This window comes from Monodon monoceros, unplaced genomic scaffold, assembly GCF_005190385.1.
Source record: "Monodon monoceros isolate NGI ecotype Baffin Bay Population unplaced genomic scaffold, NGI_Narwhal_1 Super_Scaffold_11, whole genome shotgun sequence".
NCBI lineage: Eukaryota > Metazoa > Chordata > Mammalia > Artiodactyla > Monodontidae > Monodon > Monodon monoceros.
The window spans coordinates 106986055-107007739 of NW_021703767.1; the positions used below are offsets into that span (position 1 = coordinate 106986055).

The 21685-nt window shown below is 37.6% G+C and overlaps 1 protein-coding gene across 7 annotated transcripts in view; it reads right to left on the minus strand.

The window, feature by feature from the left end:
* The window catches only part of LEKR1 (leucine, glutamate and lysine rich 1), a 269467-nt gene that overhangs the window by 72776 nt on the left and 175006 nt on the right, over positions 1-21685 (minus strand). For all 7 annotated transcript variants that reach the window (XM_029214726.1, XM_029214723.1, XM_029214721.1 and 4 more), the window contains one exon: positions 12457-12538. In XM_029214726.1, coding sequence (XP_029070559.1) covers positions 12457-12538 — 82 coding nt within the window. The remainder of the gene's footprint in view (positions 1-12456; positions 12539-21685) is intronic.

The following is a 21685-nucleotide window of genomic DNA, read 5'->3' on the forward strand; positions in this document are numbered from 1 at the left end:
TTACTAATAAATGGTCAGGGAGACTTGGAGTTGGAAAAATCATCATCTAGCAATGACTGTCATAAAGATTAGGTGAGGTAAAAATTATTAATGGATGCTGTATCTAAGAATAAGTGTTGATGAAAAGCAGAGCATGTGTATGTACCTAAAGTGTCTCTTATAGACTGCTTACTGGTTGAAAGGGAACAAAACCCCTCAGTAATAATACAGTGGGAAAATTGAGCACTACCTTGACCAGGTGATCAAAATTAACATCACCAATGAGAGGCAGATGATCATGTGCCTCCAGATGTGGTGCTCTGAGAAGTGCTCGTTCTCACCTATGTGGTTTTCTGGCTGAGAGTACATATCCTTAATCCAATCAAGAGGAAACCAGAAAAATACAAAATGAAAAAAATTTTATTTAAAAAAGTATGAGGGGTTCTGCATTCTTCAAAAATGTCCATGTCATAAAAAGACAAAGATGGACTGGAAATATTCCAGATTTAAGGAGGCTAAAGAGACATACCAAGTAGGCTGACCCTACCTGGACTATGTGCTAGAGGAGAAAATATTATAAAGGCCCACTCAGAAAATTAGAATATGGATGCTAGATTAGAATATTATTAATGTAATTATTGTATGTAAAATTATAACATTGATTACCCTCCTGGTTATATGAAGTATCACTGTCCTGAGGAAAGGCAGGCTAAACTATTTAGAAGTAAAGGGTCGTGCTGTATGTAACTTATCCTCAAATGGTGCAGGAAAATTTGTGTGTGGGTTTCAGGGGGAGAGAGAGAGAGAGAGAAAAGGTTGAGGGGACAGGGGTAGGGGTGAGGGGAAAAAACAAATGGGTTAAAACATTAATAATAGATGAATCTGGGTAAAGCCTATTTGTGTGCTCTTTGTACTATCATCATGTTTACAACTTTTTGTAAGTTTGAAATTATTTCCAAGTAAAACATTAGAAAATAAAGAATAAGGAAAAGAGTTACATGCCATTAAAAAGTGAGCAAAGGTTGTACTCAGGTGAGTCACAAAGGAAAGAATACAAAGAACCAAAGATGCAGGGGTACAAGTTTTCATTAAACTAGGATTTTTTTTTTTTCTTAGTTATACTACCCAGTATTAGCTAGGAAGTGGAGAAATAGGTATTTACAAACACTGCTGAAATTATAAATCAATAAAATCTTATTGCAAGGTAATGAGTCATTATGAATTAATAGTCTTAAAAATATGCAAGTTTGAGTCTAGCAAAAATTATCCTAAGGAAATAACTGCATGTGAATAGAAAGATTTATCTCTATGAATTTCAAAATACCTTGCTTATAAAAGTGAAAAATTTGGAAATTTTAAAATACAAGGGATTAGAAAATAAGTTATGATTCATCCACAGATTAGAATACTACATAGCTATTTGATAACTATAAATATATCATGTAATGACATGGGAAAATATCCAGGATATATTACTAAGCGAAAATATGTTTAAAATATGCATTACTTAGAAAAATGGACTATAAGGATATCGAAATATAAAGATGAGGTTTTTTTTGTGGATTCCTGTATTTGCCAAGTTTTATACATTTACTTTTAAGTCAAACAACAATGTTCCTTTTAGAAATGCTTTGAGGTTCAGCAGCCCCAGCCACAACTTTCACTCTATGTTCAGACTCTTATACACACTTTTCCAAATCTAGAGTCAGGGACAGCAGAACACCTTTAAGTGGTTATTTTACTATGTGGCCAATAAATTTTGGCTGCAATTTAAGAAAAAAAGGTCCCTGGGCAGTCTACCATCCCAAGAACTCCCCTCACTATGGTCATCTCCCACCCCCACGCCAGTTAAGCCACTCTTTTTATGGTCTGCCCTTCACTGCCCAACTGTTATCTTCCCCTTCATTAGGATGGGAGGAATTGGAAGGAATAGAAAGAATGCCTACATCTCTTTAAACACTGCATTCCTTCTTTTACCCTCAGCAAATAGTGTTAATCCTTTCTCTTCAACTGCTTTGAATAAGCCTTCAGAAAGGCCCCTGCTGCTCCTGCCAATCAAAGCAAAGGAAATAAGATAGAGTAGTTGGATATTTTCCTCTAATTTGAAAGGCAAGGGTCATACCATTCCACTTCTTTATGTGAAATAGCCATTCTTAAACTGCCTCTTTGATATTTCTACTTTGCTGTCCAAAAGGCATCTCAAATCTAACAGATCAAAAGCATTGTTTTGTATTTCCCTCACCCCCCTATCTATTTCTTTTACAAATTTTCCCACTTCATGAAATGGCACCAACTCATAATGATACTAATAGGTAACACCTTATATATCTCACACGAAGCTCAAACCTGCCCTTACTCAGCCCTTGTTACAGTTGAGGAAACTGAAAACAGAGAGGTAAGTAACATGCCCAAGGTGACATAATGCTAAGTAGTACTGCCCCAGCAGTCTGGATTTGGCTTCCAGGCTGTTAGTCACTATACTCTACTGCCTCTCAACTGTCTACCTGATGCTGAAAAGCCCCAAACCCCATCCTTTATTATTTCCTTTCTTTTCCAGCCCTCTTCCTCCCCGGCCACATCTACTCCATCAGTAAATCCTGTGACAGCGACCCCTAGCAGATATTTCTCTCCATCTCCACACTATAGCCTTACACTAAACCAGCCACTTCTCACTTGCATGTACGCTGGGCCTCCCACCTAGTCTCCCTGATCGCTCTTGCACTCCCACTTCAGTCCATTCTCCATGCAGCAGCCATGCCACCCTTTTAAAACAAATCAAATCAGTTCTCTCTATTGCCAAACCTCCAAGAGTTTCCCTCTGCCCTCTGCATAAATCCAAAATCCTCACTGGGCTTTGGACACACTGGTATATTCATTTCTTATTGCTGCTGTAACAAATTACCACAAATGTAGGGGTTTAAAACAACACAAATTTATTATCTTACATTTCTAAGGTAAGAAGTCCTAAAATCAAGATGTCTTGAGGGCTGTGTTCCCCCTGGAAGCTCTAGAGGAGAATCTGTTTTCCTGCCTTTTCTAGCTTCTAGAGACCACATGCATTCCTTGGCTTGTGGCCCCTTCTTCCATCTTCAAATCACATTACTCCAACCTCTGCTTCCATCCTCACATCCACTTTTGTGACTTTGACCCTCTTGCTTTCATCTTATAAGGACCTTTGCAGTTATAACATTGAGCCTGCCTGAATAATCCAACATAATCTCCCCAGCTCTATATCCCTAATTTAAACATGTGCAAAATCCCTTTTGCCACATAGGATAATGTACTCACAGATTTCAGGGATTAGGACATGAAAATCTTTGGAAGCCGTTATTCCATCTACCACAACTGGCCTTCATGTTCCTTTAACTTGTAAAACTCACTCCCAAGAATTTTTTGTCCTTGATCTCTCTGCTTCCGGATGTTAGCTTATTAGCACTGTTAGCTCCTTTCTGTAACTCAGATCTTAACTCAAAGGTCATCTGGGGCTTCCCTGGTGGCGCAGTGGTTGAGAGTCCGCCTGCCGATGCAGGGGACACGGGTTCGTGCCCCGGTTTGGGAAGATCCCACATGCCGCAGAGCGGCTGGGCCCGTGAGCCATGGCTGCTGAGCCTGTGCTCCGCAACGGGAGAGGCCACAACAGTGAGAGGCCCGCATACCGAAAAAAAAAAAAAAAGGTCATCTGCCCAGGGATGCCACTCTATCAAAAGGATACCACTCTTCCCCAACACTCACATTCTTTTATGCCTGTTTTATATTTTTGCAGCACTTAACGTTACCTGAAATTACCTATTGTAGCTTGTCAATCTTGTTACTTCAGTATCTAGTGCTTGTACACAAAAGAGTTATGGCACATAACTGCCTCTCCATGAGCATTTTGTATTGAATGAGTCAATGAAGGAAACCTAGCCTGTTAAATCTAGGATCATGTGAAAGTGTATCTGTACTCTGACACTGGATTGCCACCAGGCCACCTGCTTTCTAGGCAAAAAATTCTCATGAATGATGACAGAAGAGGAAAATCAGGAGAACATTATATCTTAGAAGGCAATAATAATGTTCCAAGAACATCTCAACTGTGCAAAATGTTGCTGTTATTTGGTCAAGAGCTTTATAAACAAGAAATTTATGCTGGTTATGGCTGATTATTGCTTACAATTATTAGTTAAATGAGGAGGAGGTGGCTGCTAATAAAATTAAAGTGTAAGCATGTAACAAAGTTCCCCAAATTAGAAAGTATATTTCATATCACCACTTTAGACATATTCACTAGTAACTGATAAATTATAAATCATTTAAAGTGAATTTTGTTCTTTTCATTACATATGTGAAAATGAATACATTCACACTGTAAGCTATTTAAGCAATATATAAGTATATAGAGTAAAATAAGAGTCTCTATACACCCCTGACTCTCACTTCCAGAAGGAACTGTTGTAATCCTACCAATCATTTATTCAATGAATTTGAATCCATACATATTTGTATGTACATTCATATACATTTTTAACATGAATGGAATCATTTTTCTGGAGTCATATTTTTAATCTCTAAAATTCCTAATAGTTTTTTTTTGGTAACATCCTGTTCTTCTTTAATGGTTACAATCCTGGACATACTTTGAAGTATATCCTAACTTTAAAAATTTATCTTAACATCTTCTGTTTGCTATTTAACAATTTCTCTAGGTGTTAAAGCTTTTCTGTGTGAATTCAGAGCCATGTGAACAAGGCTGGGGGAAGGCTTTTCTCACATATCTGGTAATCTTTGGTTGGGTGTTCATCCTAAGCCTAAGATTCTGGTTTGTTGTCTGCTTTGCTGTTTATTGTTGCCCTAGATTGTTTCTGAAGGTTGTGATGAAGGGGCAGAGTATGGTGGGGGCACTGGAGGTTTGTCTTGGGATGTGGGGACCGTGGCCTCTGGGGTCCAGTAGCTGGCAGGCTCCCCAGCTCCAGTACCCACACTCATTGCTTTATTCTGGGTGCAGATGCCTTGCAAATGCTGCTTCACATGGGACCTGTTGATTAGGGGTGGGGTGGGGCTGGTGAGGGGCCAGTAGCTTAAATGTTCCAAATATGATCCCTCAGAGTGGGCTTCATTGGATCACCTGAATCAGAATTGTGTGTGTGTAGGGGGGGGAGTGCATTACAAATGCAGATTGCTCAGGGACACCCCAAACCCAAATTTAAAGCCAGAATGTCTGTGGGAATGGAGCCCAGAAACTGATCCTGGGATTGGGTCTGTGAGGGAGGTCATACTGTAATACACAGTTTCAGTAAACTACCCAGGATTCTTCTGCAGATTGGAGTTTGAGAACCACTGTTCTGATGATTTGCCTTATCCCACTCCCTTCTCTTTGTGTTAACTGATTCCAGGTAAAGTCCTGCCCGTCACATGCCCACCACACAATTGGTTTTCCTCTAGTTTATTCCTCTGCAGAGTTGACCCTTTTTATTATCCTTCCTATGTATTCTCTTTCAGGAATTCCGAAAAACTTCTCACCCTCTATAGCAGCCTTTCTTATTAGTCTTATTTACTTATCTTATCCTATATACATATATATAAAATAAAAGTGTTATTTCTTAGTTCTCTCTCCCTCTCTCTCTCTCTCTACATAAATATTTAAAAGTAAAAAAGTTGCATTTCACAGCATCCATATTTTTCATTACTTCAGGAAGGTCTTCCCTAAATTAATCTAGATATTATGACATAAATAAATTTGTAGAAAATGTCATCAATTTTCAGAGCATCACTAACACTCTACCTCTAGTAAACATTACTAGTTACCTTCTGGACATGTACTATAGCTGTCTTCCTGGCCATCAGAGCCCCATTATCACCTGTTCTCAGGGTAAATCCTGCCTGACCTGAGCTAACTGTGGTAGTCCTGTTCCCCTTGCCAGTGATCATTTAGGAGAGGGTATGTAAAGTGTTCTAGCCAAGAGATGTAAGGAGAGGGCTGTTTGGTGGCTTCTGAGAAATTTTTATCTCACTTCTAAGGAGACACCAGAAAAACAGGCCCTTCCTGCCACTGGGGTGGTTACATTTGGATGTGGTACCTGGAATTGCAGCCATGTCATGATCATAGGGGACTTAGCCTTGGGGTGAAGCCAGTGCTGAGGGCAGCAGAATAGAGACAGAAAGAGCATCAAGATCCTTGGTGATACTGTTGAGTCACTGGATTGACTAAACCTGAAACCACTCTACCTCTGTTACTTATAGCTCAAAGAATCCTAAGTGATAAAATCTCTATTTTCAAATATACAACAAGTTTTTATAAACATTGGAAAATATTTTCTTATAAATCTTAGGAAAAAAAGAACCCTAAGTTCATCCATTTAAAAACTGCCTTTTCCCCGTAAGTAAAAACCCACAAAACGTATATCCAAACATTTAAAAATCTTTAAACAAAACAATTATCTTAAGCTGGATGGGTGAAACTCATTCCTCACCCCAGCCCCCACAAAGAGTGAGGACTAAAATTTTTTAAAAATCTGATTTCACACCACCTTCCAATTTCTGGAAGTTCAAACACGTTTGGGTATATAGAGCAAATCTTCAATTTATTAAGAAATGGCATGTCAAAAATTTTGAGTGAATTATTTTGACTTCAAACTGAATTTACCATAAAACAATGGCCAAGTTGAAAATTTGGTTTTAATCTATAAATAAAATAGTACTTACATATTACTGGGGACTTCCTGAGCTCTGAGTACCCTGAGCAGTCCCAGGCTCTGATCCTACATGCCTGCCCTACTCAACTTCAACTTCATCCTAGTAGTGAAGGAGGGTAGACGGAGTAGAGATGGAAGAGCTAGGTACAGGCAGCACAGAGAAAGGTCTCCATCAGGTGAGACCATTTAACTGGCTCTATCTTTCATCAAGTTTTCTAAAAGTGGATGCTCTGTCCATTTTCTAATTTTAAAAAGTTCTCACACAGGTAGGAAGCACCAGTTTTATTATAAACTGAAACAACAGCATCAGTATTTCTACAATTCTACAGTGATTTCCTCCAGGTAATTCATTTGATGGACTTTACTGAGTGGTATTTTCTCCCTCCAACTCCAATCTACTCTGACTCTTATTTCTTAGCACTCATATTATAAATTATATTAAAATTAACAAAAATATCACAAAGCATGTATTAATATTAAACGGGCTGTGGTCTGATAGGCAGGCCCTCCCGCATGAGACATTCATGAGGCCAAAGCCCTCGCTGATGTAACTAGAGGGTGGGGATTAACAATTTTCTGGCAATTCCCATCTTGCTTCTTTTTTTCATGTATCTTCTCATCAGAAAGTTCTTGCTGGGTGCAGTGAGTCATGCTAGGACCTCTTGCCCACTTATTCCTTCAACCCCAACTATCATATACAGACAGTTGAACTATTATTTACTGAACTATTGACCACAGTGTTATAAAGCATGAATATTTGGTTTTTCTTGGATTTTGAAAATAAATTATTTTGCTACAAATAATCAAATTATACATTAATTTGATAGAGTATTTTTGGAATTTGTTCTTCCTTGTGTTGTTAAGAATTTTGTTGAACACATTGTTCTTAGGAATAGTCCATGGTCAACACAAAATTTAGTTGCTAAGAATTTTCAGTATTTATATTTCTTATGAGTCTCATCCTTCTAAAACACAGGAACTGAAAACCAAAGCTACCAGATTACATACCACAAAGTAAAAGAATTTATTTACTTTTCAAAGATTATATAAATTCTATTTTAGTGTTATAATTATAGATGTACTATATTTATACTATCATTTTTGAAATTTCTGAAATAAAATCATTTCTAAAAGAAATAGAGAGGGCAGACAGCAAAAGCAAGAAGAACTACAATCCTGCAGCCTGTGGAACAAAAACCACATTCACAGCAAGATAGACGAGATGAAAAGGCAGAGGGCTATGTACCAGATGAAGGAACAAGATAAAACCCCAGAAAAACAACTAAATGAAGGGAGATAGGCAACCTTCCAGAAAAATAATTCACAATAATGATAGTGAAGATGATCCAGGACCTCAGAAAAAGAATGGAGGCAAAGATTGAGAAGATGCAAGAAACGTTTAACAAAGACCTAGAAGAATTAAAGAACAAACAAACAGAGATGAACAATACAATAACTAAAATGCAAACTACACTAGAAGGAATCAATAGCAGAATAACTGAGGCAGAAGAACAGATAAGAGACGTGGAAGACAGAATGGTGGAATTCACTGCTGCAGAACAGAATAAAGAAAAAAAAAAAAGAAAATAAATGAAGACAGCCTAAGAGACTTCTGGGACAACATTAAAGGCAACAACATTCGCATTATAGGGGTCACAGAAGGAGAAGAGAGAGAGAAAAAGAGAAAATATCTGAAGAGATTATAGTTGAAAACTTCCCTAACATGGGAAAGGAAATAGCCACCCAACTCTAGGGAGCGCAGAGAGTCCCACACAGGATAAACCCAAGGAGAAACACGCCGACACACATAGTAATCAAATTGGCAAAAACTAAGGACAAAGAAAAATTATTGAAAGCAGCAAGGGAAAAATGACACATAACATACAAGGGAACTCCAATAAGGTTAACAGCTGACTTCTCAGCAGAAACACCACAAGCCAAAGGGAGTGGTATGATACACTTAAAGTGATGAAAGGGAAGAACCTACAACCAAGATTACTCTACCCGGCAAGGGTCTCATTCAGATTTGATGGAGAAATTAAAACCTTTACAGACAAGCAAAACCTGAGATAGTTCAGCACCACCAAACCAGCTCTACAACAAATGCTAAAGGAACTTCTCTACGTGGGAAACACAAGAGAAGAAAAGGACCTACAAAAACAAACCCATAACAATTAAGAAAATGGTCATAGGAACATACATATCGATAATTACCTTAAACGTGAATGGATTAAATGCACCAACCAAAAGACACAGGCTTGCTGAATGGATACAAAAACAAGACCCATATATATGCTGTCTACAAGAGACCCACTTCAGACCTAGGGACACATACAGACTGAAAGTGAGCGGATAGAAAAAGGTATTCCATGCAAATGGAAATCAAAAGAAAGCTGGAGTAGCAATACTCATATCAGATAAAACAGACTTTAAAATAAAGACTGTTTCAAGAGATAAGGAAGGACACTACATAATGATCAAGGGACTAATCCAAGAAGAAGATATAACAATTATAAATATATATGCACCCAACATAGGAGCACCTCAATACATAAGGCAACTGCTAACAGCTATAAAAGAGGGAATTGACAGTAACACAATAATAATGGGGGATGTTCACACCTCACTTACACCAATGGACAGATCATCCAAAATGAAAATAAATAAGGAAACAGAAGCTTTAAATGACACAATAGACCAGATAGATTTAAGTGATATTTATAGGACGTTCCATCCAAAAACAGCAGATTACACTTTCTTCTCAAGTGTGCACAGAACATTCTCCAGGATAGATAACATCTTGGGTCACAAATCAACGCTTAGTAAATTTATGAAAATTGAAATCATATCAAGCATCTTTTCTGACCACAACGCTATGAGATTAGAAATGAATTATAGGGGAAGAACCATAAAAAACACAAACACATGGAGGCTAAACAATACTTTACTAAATAACCAAGAGATCACTGAAGAAATCAAAGAGGAAATAAAAAAATACCTAGAGAAAAATGACAATGAAAACACGATGATCCAAAAACCTATCGGATGCAGCAAAAGCAGTTCTAAGAGGGAAGTTTACAGCTATACAAGCCTAACTCAAGAAACAAGAAAAATCTCAAATAAACAATCCAACCTTACACCTAAAGGAACTAGAGAAAGAAGAACAAAACCCAAAGTTAGCACAAGGATAGAAATCATAAAGATCAGAGCAGAAATAAATGAAATAGAAACAAAGAAAACAATAGCAAAGATCAATAAAACTAAAAGCTGTTTCTTTGAGAAGATACACAAAATTGATAAACCATTAGCCAGACTCATCAAGAAAAAGAGGGAGAGGACTCAAACCAATAAAATTAGAAATGAAAAAGGAGAAGTTACAACAGACACTGCAGAAATACAAAGCATCCTAAGAGACTACTACAAACAACTCTATGCCAATAAAATGGAAAACCTGGAAGAAATGGACAAATTCTTAGGAAGGTATGACCTTCCATGACTGAACCAGGAAGAATAGAAAATATGAACAGACCAATCACAAGCACTGAAATTGAAACTGTGGTTAAAAATCTTCGAACAAACAAAAGTTCAGGACCAGATGGCTCCACAGGTGAATTCTATCAAACATTTAGAGAAGAGCTAATACCCATCCTTCTCAAACTCTTCCAAAAAACTGTGGAGGAAGGAACACTCCCAAACTCATTCTATGAGGTCACCATCACCCTGATACCAAAAAAAGAAAATTACAGACCAATATCACTGATGAATATAGATGCAAAAATCCTCAACAAAATACTAGCAAACCGAATCCAACAACACATTAAAAGGATTATGTACATGATCCTACATGATCAAGTAGGATTTATCCCAGGGATGCAAGGATTCTTCAATATACACATATGAATCAATGTGATACACCATATTAACAAATCGAAGAATAAAAACCATATGATCATCTCAATAGATGCAGAAAAAGCTTTTGACAAAGTTAAACACCCATTTATGATAAAAACTCTCCAGAAAGTGGGCACAGAGGGAACCTACTTCAACATAATAAAGGCCATATACGACAAACCCGCAGCAAACATCATTCTCAATGGTGAAAAACTGAAAGGATTTCCTCTAAGATCAGGAACGAGACAAGGAAGTCCACTCTCACCACTATTATTCAACATAGTTTTGGAAGTCCAAGACATGGCAATCAGAGAAGAAAAAGAAATAAAAGGAATACAAATTGGAAAAGAAGAAGTAAAACTGTCACTGTTTGCAGATGACAAGATACTACACATAGAGAATCCTAAAGATGGCACCAGAAAACTACTAGAGCTAATCAATGAATTTGGTAAAGTAGCAGGATTCAAAATTAATGCTCAGAAATCTCTGGCATCCCTATACACTAATGATGAAAAATCTGAAAGAGAAATTAAGGAAACACTCCCATTTACCATTGCAACGAAAAGAATAAAATACCTAGGAATAAAACTACCCAGGGAGACAAAAGACCTGTATGCAGAAAATTATAAGACACTGATGAAAGAAATTATAGATGATTCCAACAGACTGAGAGATATACTATGTTCTTGGACTGGAAGAATCAATATTGTGAAAATGACTATACTACCCAAAGCAATCTACAGATTCAATGCAATCCCTATCAAATTACCAATGGTATTTTTTACAGAACTAGAACAAAAAATCTTAAAATTTATATGGAGACACAAAAGACCCCAAATAGCCTAAGCAGTCTTGAGGGAATAAAATGGAGTTGGAGGAATCAGACTCCCTGACTTCAGACTATACTACAAAGCTACAGTAATCAAGACAATATGGTACTGGCACAAAAACAGAAACGTAGATCAATGGAACAAGATAGAAAGCCCAGAGATAAACCCACGCACCTGTGGTCAACTAATCTATGACAAAGGAGTCAAGGATATACTATGGAGAAAAGACAGTCTCTTCAATAAGTGATGCTGGAAAAACTGGACAGCTACATGTGAAAGAATGAAAGTAGAACACTCCGTAACACCATACACAAAAATAAACTCAAAATGGATTAGAGACCTAAATGTAAGACCAGACACTATAAAACTGTTAGAGGAAAACATAGGCAAAACACTCTATGACATAAATCACAGCAAGATCTTTTATGATCCACCTCCTAGAGTAATGGAAATAAAAACAAAAATAAACAAATGGGACCTAATGAAACCTAAAAGCTTTTGCACAGCAAAGGAAACCATAAACAAGATGAAAAATAAATAAATAAAAGAAATAGTACTCTGGATATTTTACAGGGGCATTTTCTTATCATTTGTTTTCTAATATTTTCTTTCTCACTTATATAAGGCATAAGCACTCCAGAATTTCAAAGTTACTCAACTGTCTTTTTGAACCTAAAATTGATTATTTATTTATTTATTATACAGCAGGTTCTTATTAGTTATCTATTTTATACATATTAGTGTATATATGTCAATCCCAATAATCTTATGAAACATTTTCAATGCTGTTTCTTCCAGACAGATAATAAAGAGATAATAAGACAAAAAGTTCAGAGAATATTAAGTTACTACATTTGAATAATCAGGGAAAGCTTTAATACCTGGATAGGTAAGTTTCTTACTGAGATAAAGAAACATTTAATATATTTAAAAATATTTATAGGTCCTTCAATATAGGCCAGAAAAGTAGCTCAGAAAAATTGCAGTAGACCATACCAACACATCCAAATTACTGCCCAGAGTCACAGAGAATACATGGGGGTCTTTCTAAATTCTTACAGGCTGTTTAATGTTTACCATCTTACATGAGCTTTTCTTTGTAGCTGTCCATCTCAGTCACTGCCTTCTGAAGTTTTAGCCCACTTGCTTCAATCTGACACTGTAAATCTGGAATGACATAACGTGTTCTTCTGATTAGTACATTTTAAGTGTCCAGATATTTTCATAGAGTAAACCACATTCTTTTAGCATTGCCACTCACCTCCTGAAGAATCATGCAGCTGTTTATTCCACTTTGCTTGGATGACCATATGTAGTTCATCCCTACTCTGAAATCCCACAGAATTAATAGGTTTTGACAGACTCAATTTATTGGCCTCTTTCTGCCCCCAACATCATGCTAATTTTCAAACAGCTAATAGGCTAAATTTTACTGATGTTTTCAAAGGAAATTTATGTCACTGGCACACATATGAATTTTTGGTCATATGGCTCACTTCTGAAACACCTGACTTTCTGAGCTAGCTCTTGTGGCCTGGAACTTAGAAGTATTGCTAAGGCCTCCCAGTAGAACTGAAATAGATAAACCACGTGCAAGGCTTCCAGTAAAGAATCTGTTAACTCTGGGTAGTGTCTAATAGGCATTTTAATGACTTTCAAGCCAAGAAAATACAAGCAGGCAATTGGCTTCCACAGAGTCTTGAACTGAGGAATTCAAGTAGTGTTTGAGAAATATTATTCAGGCAGCCACGTCTCACATGTGTGGATGCAGAACTGAAACTAAAGCAGAAAGAACATATGGCTTGAATGATCTGAGACCCACCATTAGCCTGTGTGTGTGGACTAAGATCTGAACCCCAGCCCCAATAACAGCCCTTGTTGGTACTCTTTTTGGGAAAAGGTGGAAAACAAATTTACACAGGTGGATTAACTGACTTCTATGAAGAAAATAATTTTAAACATTGAAATTTATAAAATTTCCATGTTACATCTGTTCAGGTGTTTTAATAACATATTTTTAATAGTAAACTTTAAAATCTTTAAAAAATTTTTTTGATAGATCTTTATTGGAGTATGATTGTTTCACAATAAATACTGTGCTAGTTGATGTTGCACAACAAAGTGAATCAGCCATATGCATATACATGTCCCCATATCCCCTCCTTCTTGAGCCTCCCTCCCATCCTCCCTATCCCACCCCTCTAGGTCATCACAAAGCACTGAGCCGATCTCCCTGTGCTATGCTGCTACTTCCAACCAGCCAATTATTTTACATTCGGTAGTGTATATATGTCGATGCTACTCTCACTTTGCCCCAGCTTCGTCCTCCCACCCCATGTCCTCAAGTCCATTTTCTATGTCTACCTCTTTATTCCCGCCCTGCAACTAGGTTCATCAATACCACCCTTTTATTTTTAGATTCCATATATATGCATTAGCATATGGTATTTGTTTTTCTCTTTCTGACTTACTTCACTCTGTATGACAGACTCTAGGTCCACCCACTTCACTACAAATAACTCAATTTCATTTCTTTTTATGGCTGAGTAATATTCCATTGTATATATGTGCCACATCTTCTTTATCCATTCATCTAACGATGGACATTTAGGTTGCTTCCATATCCTGGCTATTGTAAATAGTGCTGCAATGAACATTGTGGTACAGGTCTCTCTCTCTGTTTTTTTTTTTTTTGCGGTACACAGGCCTCTCACTGTTGTGGCCTCTCCCGTTGTGGAGCACAGGCTCCGGACGCGCAGGCTCAGCTGCCATGGCTCATGGGCCTAGCCGCTCCATAGCATGTGGGATCTTCCCGGACTGGAGCACGAACCTGTGTCCCCTGCATCGGCAGGCGGACTCTCAACCACTGCACCACAAGGGAAGCCCACGTCTCTTTTTGAATTATGGTTTTCTCAAGGTATATGCCCAGTAGTGGGATTGCTGGGTCATATGGCAGTTCTATATTTAGTTTTTTAAGGAACCTCCATACTGTTCTCCATAGTGGTTGTATCAATTTACATTCCCACCAACAGTTCAGGAGGGCTCCCTTTTCACCATACCCTTTCCAGCATTTATTGTTTCTAGATTTTTTGATAATGGCCATTCTGACTGGTATGAGGTGATACCTCATTGTAGTTTTGATTTGCATTTCTCTAATAATTAGTGATGTTGAGCATCTTTTCATGTGCCTCTTGGCCATCTGTATGTCTTCATTGGTGAAATGTGTATTTAAGTCTTCCACCCATTTTTTAACTGGATTGTTTGTTTTTTTGATATTGAGCTCCATGAGCTATTTGTATACTTTGGAGATTAATCCTTTGTCTGTTGTTTCATCTGCAAATATTTTCTCCCATTCTGAAGGTTGTCTTTTTGTATTGTTTATGGTTTCTGTTGCTGTGCAAAAGCTTTTAAGTTTAACTAGTTCCCATTTGTTTATTTTTGTTTTTATATCCATTACTCTAGGAGGCGGGTCAAAAAAGATCTTGCTGTGGTTTATGTCAAACAGTGTTTTTCCTATGTTTTCCTCTAAGAGTTTTATAGTGTATTGTCTTACATTTAAGTCTTTAATCCATTTGGAGCTTATTTTGGGATATGGTGTTAGGTAGTGTTCTAATTTCATTCTTTTACATGTAGCTGTCCAGTTTTCCCAGCACCACTTATTGAAGAGGTTGTCTTTTCTCCATTGTATGTTCTTGCCTCCTTTATCATAAATTAGGTGATCATATGTGCATGCGTTTATCTCTGGGCACTCTATCTTGTACCATTGATTTATATTTTTCTTTTTGTGCCAGTACCATACTCTCTTGATTACTGTAGCTTTGTGGTACAGTTTGAAGTCGGGGAGCCTGATTCCTCCAACTCCGTTTTTCTTTCTCAAGGTTGCTTTGGTTATGCAGGGTCTCTTGTTTCCATATGAATTGTAAGATTTTTTGTTCTAATTCTGTGAAGAAAGCCATTGGTAGTTTGATAGGGATTGCACTGAATCTGTAGCTTGCTTTGGGTACTATAGTCATTTTCACAATATTGATTCTTCCAGTCCAAGAACATGGTATATTTCTCCATCTATTTGTATCATCTTTAATTTCTTTCATCAGTGTCTTATAATTTTCTGAGTACAGGTCTTTTGTCTCCTTAGCTAGGTTTATTCCTAGGTACTTTCTTCTTTTTGTTGCAATGGTAAATGGGAGTGTTTTCTTGATTTCCATTTCAGATTTTTCATCATTAGTATATAGGAATGCCAGAGATTTCTGTGCATTAATTCTGTATCCTGCAACCTTACCAAATATCAGTGATATTGGTCTATAATTTTCTTTCTTTGTGATATATTTTTCTGGTTTTGTTATCAGGGTAATGGTGGCTGCGTAGAATGAATTTGGGAGTTAAACTTTAAAAACTTTATGCATCCATACAAATATATAAAATTTCTATACATATCTTCAGTCTGCCTTCTTAACTTTGTTTCATGAAAATGAGGCAGTTCCTTAAATCAGAAAATAAATTCACTCTAAACAAATATTTTAATTAGAATTTACTAGATATTGGTATAAATTTTTATGTTTATTCAGCATGTTCACATATATTAATGTTATCCCTCAAATTGCTACATAAGTGCAAACAGCCCCATTTTTCAGATGATGAGAAATGAGATTTTCTTTGATTCTCTTGCCTAGTATCTTACACTGAATAAATGCATTAGCCAGCAGTCAAACTGACAAGATTTTAAACTCGGGTAAGGGGATCTATTTGAGAGAATGGCTCCTTAAATAAATAAATAATTCAATATGGACTTAACTTGGTAGATAATATTTGTATGGTACATCTTTTCCACTTATCAAGTGATATCATTATATGAGAGAAAAGATAAAATAACGTACACGTAGAGAATTTAGTTTTGAGGGTAACCAGTTGAAACAAGGCAATCTCTAATGAATGTTGCATAATGTGTTGCTTTGTTATTAAGTACATGTGGGCTTCCAGAGGGTTCTATTCGCACAGGCACAGCTAAAACATTTCTGCCTATCCTCTGAAAAATGAGGGAAGGAAGTTGATGTTCGTTGATTGTATACTTATTCCAGGCACTGTGCAGGGTGCTTTCTCCTATTTCATTTAATTCATAGTCACAAATATCACGAAAAACAGATACACAAACACAGCCTGAAGGGGTTAGTGCACCACGGCTAGCCCGGAGGGAGTCCGGGAAAAAATCTGGACCTGCCAAAGAAGCAAGAGACTTTTTCTTCCCTCTTTGTTTCCTGGTAGGAGAGGAGAGAGGATTAAGAGCACTGCTTAAAGGAGCTCCAGAGACAGGCGCGAGCCACGGCTAACAGCGCGGACCTCAGGGATGGACATGAGATGCTAAGGCTGCTGCTGCCAACACCAAGAAGCCTGTGTGAGAGCACAGGTCACTCTCCAAACCTCCCTTCCGGGGAGCCTGTGCAGCCCGCCACTGCCAGGGTCCCGGGATCCAGGGACAACTTCCCCAGGAGAACGTACGATGCGCCTCAGGCTGGTGCAACGTCATGCCACCCTCTGCTGCCGCAGGCTCACCCCGCACTACGTACCCCTCCCTCCTCCCGGCCTGAGTGAGCCAGAGCCCCCGAATCAGCGGCTCCTTTAATCCCGCCTGTCTGAGCGAAGAACAGACACCCTCCGGCGACCTACACGCAGAGGCGGGGCCAAATCCAAAGCTGAACCCTGGGAGCTGTGAGAACAAAGAAGAGAAAGGGAAATATCTCCCAGCAGCCTCAGAAGCAGCAGATTAAATCTCCACAATCAACTTGATGTACCCTGCATCTGTGGAATACATGAATAGACAACGAATCATCCCAAATTGAGGAGGTGTACGTTGAGAGCAAGATTTATTATTTTTTCCCCTTTTCCTCTTTTTGTGAGTGTGTATGTGTATGCTTCTGTGTGAGATTTTGTCTGTATAGCTTTGCTTTCACCATTTGTCCTAGGGTTCAATTCCTCCGTTTTTTTTTATTAAAAAAAATTTTTTTTCTTAATAATTATTTTTTTATTTGAATAACTTTATTTTATTTTACCTTACCTTATTTTATTTTCTTTTATCCTCTTTCTTTCTTTCTACATTTTCTCCCTTTTATTCTGAGCGGTGTGGATGAAAGGTGCTTGGTGCTGCAGCCAGGAGTCAGTGCTGAGCCTCTGAGGTGGGAGAGCCAACTTCAGGACACTGGTCCACAAGAGACCTCCCAGCTCCACATAATATCAAATGGTGAAAATCTCCCAGAGATCTCCATCTCAACACCAACACCAAGCTTCACTCAACGACCAGCAAGCTACAGTGCTGGACACCCTATGCCAAACAACTAGCAAGACAGGAACACAACCCCACCCATTAGCAAAGAGGCTGCCAAAAATCATAACAAGTCCACAGACACCCCAAAACACACCACCAGACGTGGACCTGCCCACCAGAAAGACAAGATCCAGAAGAAGAAGAGAAAAAGAAAGGGACTGAGAAAATATTTAAAGAGATTATAGTTGAAAACTTCCCAAATATGGGAAAGGAAATAGTTAAGTCCAGGAAGCACAGAGAGTCCCATACAGGATAAATCCAAAGAGAAATATGCCAAGACACATATTAATCAAACTGTCAAAAATTAAATACAAAGAGGACATATTAAAAGCAGCAAGGGAAAAACAACAAATAACAAACAAGGGAATCCCAATAAGGTTAACAGCTGATCTCTCAGCAGAAACTCTGCAAGCCAAAAGGGACTGGCAGGACATATTTAAAGTGATGAAGGAGAAAAACCTGCAACCAAGATTACTCTACCCAGCAAGGATCTCATTCAGATTTGACGGAGAAATTAAAACCTTTACAGACAAGCAAAACCTGAGAGAGTTCAGCACAACCAAACCAGCTTTACAACAAATGCTAAAGGATCTTCTCTAGGCAAGAAACACAAGAGAAGGAAAAGACCTATAATAACAAACCCAAAACAATTAAGAAAATGGGAATAGGAACATAAATATCGATAATTACCTTAAATGTAAATGGACTAAACGCTCCCACCAAAAGACACAGACTGGCTGAATGGATACTAAAACAAGACCCATATATATGCTGTCTACAAGAGACCCACTTCAGACTTAGAGACACATACAGATTGAAAGTGAGGGGATAGAAAAAGGTACTCCATGCAAATGGAAATCAAAAGAAAGCTGGAGTAGCAATTCTCATATCAGACAAAATACACTTTAAAATAAAGACTATTAGAAGAGACAAAGAAGGACACTACATAATGATCAAGTGATCGATCCAAGAAGATATAACAATTGTAAATATGTATGCACCCAACATAGGAGCACCTCAATACATAAGGCAAATACTAACAGCCATAAAAGGGGAAATCGACAGTAACACAATCATAGTAGGGGACTTTAACACCCCACTTTCACCAATGGACAGATCATCCAAAATGAAAATAAATAAGGAAACACAAGCTTTAAATGATACATTAAACAAGATGGGCTTCATTGATATTTATAGGACATTCCATCCAAAAACAACAGAATACACATTTTTCTCAAGTGCTCATGGAACATTCTCCAGGATAGATCATATCTTGGGTCACAAATCAAGCCTTGGTAAATTTAAGAAAATTGAAATTGTATCAAGTATCTTTTCCGACCACAACGCTATGCGACTAGATATCAATTACAGGAAAGGATCTGTAAAAAATATAAACACATGGAGGCTAAACAATACACTACTTAATAACGAAGTGATCACTGAAGAAATCAAAGAGGAAATCAAAAAATACCTAAAAACAAATGACAATGGAGACACGACGACCCAAAACCTATGGGATGCAGCAAAGCAGTTCTAAGAGGGAAGTTTATAGCAATACAATCCTACCTTAAGAAACAGGAAACATCTCAAAAAAAAATCTAACCTTGCACCTAAAGCAATTAGAGAAAGAAGAACAAAAAAACCCCAAAGTTAGCAGAAGGAAAGAAATCATAAAGATCAGATCAGAAATAAATGAAAAAGAAATGAAGGAAACGATAGCAAAGATCAATAAAACTAAAAGCTGTTTCTTTGAGAAGATACACAAAATTGATAAACCATTAGCCAGACTCATCAAGGAAAAAAGGGAGAAGACTCAAATCAGTAGAATTAGAAATGAAAAAGGAGAAGTAACAACTGACATGGCAGAAATACAAAAGATCATGAGAGATTACTACAAGCAACCTTATGCCAAAAAAATGGACAACCTGGAAGAAATGGACACATTCTTAGAAACGCACAACCTGCCAAGACTGAATCAGGAAGAAATAGAAAATATGAACAGACCAATCACAAGCACTGAAATTGAAACTGTGATTAAAAATCTTCCAACAAACAAAAGCCCAGGACAGATGGCTTCACAGGAGAATTCTATCAAACATTTAGAGAAGAGCTAACACCTATCCTTCTCAAACTCTTCCAAGATATAGCAGAGGGAGGAACACTCCCAAATTCCTTCTACGAGGCCACGATCACCCTGATACCAAAACCAGACAAGGATGTCACAAAGAAAGAAAACTACAGGCCAATATCACTGATGAACATAGATGCAAAAATCCTCAACAAAATACTAGCAAACAGAATTCAACAGCACATTACAAGGATCGTACACCATGATCAAGTGGGGTTTATTCCAGGAATGCAATGATTCTTCAATATACGCAAATCAATCAATGTGATACATCATATTAACAAATTGAAGGAGAAAAACCATATGGTCATCGCAGTAGATGCAGAGAAAGCTTTTGAAAAAATTCAACACCCATTTATGACAAAAACTCTCCAGAAAGTAGGCATAGAGGGAACTTTCCTGAACATAATAAAGGCCATATGACAAACCCACAGCCAACATCATCCTCAATGGTGAAAAACTGAAAGCATTTCCAGTAAGATCAGGAACAAGACAAGGTTGCCCACTCTCACCACTCTTATTCAACATAGTTTTGGAAGTTTTAGCCACAGCAATCAGAGAAGAAAAGGAAATAAAAGGAATCCAAATCAGAAAAGAAGAAGTGAAGCTGTCACTGTTTGCAGATGACATGATACTATACATAGAGAATCCTAAAGATGCTACCAGAAAACTACTAGAGCTAATCAATGAATTTGGTAAAGTAGCAGGATACAAAATTAATGCACAGAAATCTCTGGCATTCCTATACACTAATGATGAAAAATCTGAAAATGAAATCAGGAAAACACTCCCATTCACCAATGCAACAAAACGAATAAAATATCTAGGAATAAACCTACCTAAGGAGACAAAAGACCTGTATGCAGAAAACTATAAGACACTGATGAAAGAAATTAAAGAAGATAAAAACAGATAGCGAAATATACCATGTTCTTGGATTGGAAAATCAACATTGTGAAAATGACTATACTACCCAAGCAATCTACAGATTCTACGCAATCCCTATCAAACTACTGATGGCAGTTTTCACAGAACTAGAACAAAAAATTTCACAATTTGTATGGAAACACAAAAGACCCTGAATAGCCAAAGGAAACTTGAGAAAGAGAAATGGAGCTGGAGGAATCAGGCTCCCTGACTTCAGACTATACTACAAAGCTACAGTAATCAATACACTATGGTACTGGCACAAAAACAGAAAGATAGATCAATGGAACAGGATAGAAAGCCCAGAGATAAACCCATGCACATATGGTCACCTTATCTGTGATAAAGGAGGCAGGAATGTACAGTGGAGAAAGGACAGTCTCTTCAATAAGCGGTGCTGGGAAAACTGGACAGGTACATTGAAAAGTATGAGATTAGATCACTCCCTAACACCATACACAAAAATAAGCTCAAAATGGATTAAAGACCTAAATGTAAGGTCAGAAACTATTAAACTCTTAGAGGAAAACATAGGCAGAACACTCTATGACATAAATCACAGCAAGATCCTTTTTGACCCACCTTCTAGAGAAATGGAAATAAAAACAAACAAATGGGACCTAATGAAACTTCAAAGATTCTGCACAGCAAAGGAAACCATAAACAAGACCAAAAGACAACCCTCAGAATGGGAGAAAATATTTGCAAATGAAGCAACTGACAAAGGATTAATCTCCTAAATTTATAAGCAGCTCATGCAGCTCAATAACCAAAAAACAAACAACCCAATCCAAAAATGGGCAGAAGACCTAAATAGACATTTCTCCAAAGAAGATAGACAGACTACTAACAAACACATGAAAGAATGCTCAACATCATTAATCATTAGAGAAATGCAAATCAAAACTACAATGAGATATCATCTCACACCAGTCTGAATGGC